This window comes from Antrostomus carolinensis, unplaced genomic scaffold (assembly GCF_000700745.2).
Source record: "Antrostomus carolinensis isolate BGI_N321 unplaced genomic scaffold, ASM70074v2 scaffold49521, whole genome shotgun sequence".
Lineage (NCBI taxonomy): Eukaryota > Metazoa > Chordata > Aves > Caprimulgiformes > Caprimulgidae > Antrostomus > Antrostomus carolinensis.
In genome coordinates, this window is record NW_010295815.1 from 1 (window position 1) to 253 (window position 253).

Genomic DNA, 253 nt, shown 5'->3' on the forward strand with positions numbered 1-253 from the left:
GTGGCGTTGGAGAGACTCTCGTTGACGAAGACGTGGAGCAGAGCAGTGGTGGATTGGGGCGGCTGCCCGCTGTCGTTCACCTGCACCACGAGGCGGTGCAAACCGTAGTGCTTGGAGGCCAGCTTGCCCACCAGCGACACCACGCCGCTGGCCGGGTCGATCTCGAAGAGTTTGAAGGGGTTGCCCCCGACGATGCTGTAGTTGAGGTCGGCGTTGAGACCGGTGTCGGCGTCGGTGGCGACCACCGGGGATA

General features: G+C 64.4%; 1 protein-coding gene across 1 annotated transcript in view; it reads right to left on the reverse strand.

Annotated features, from left to right (window-relative positions):
* Positions 1-5: 5 nt before the first annotated feature.
* LOC114819072 (protocadherin-7-like) overlaps positions 6-253 on the reverse strand; it is a gene marked incomplete at both ends in the record, with an annotated part of 644 nt that continues 396 nt past the window's right edge. Inside the window, 1 exon segment of the mRNA XM_029087494.1 lies at positions 6-253. This exon segment is cut by the window's right edge and continues 117 nt beyond it. Coding sequence (XP_028943327.1) covers positions 6-253 — 248 coding nt within the window.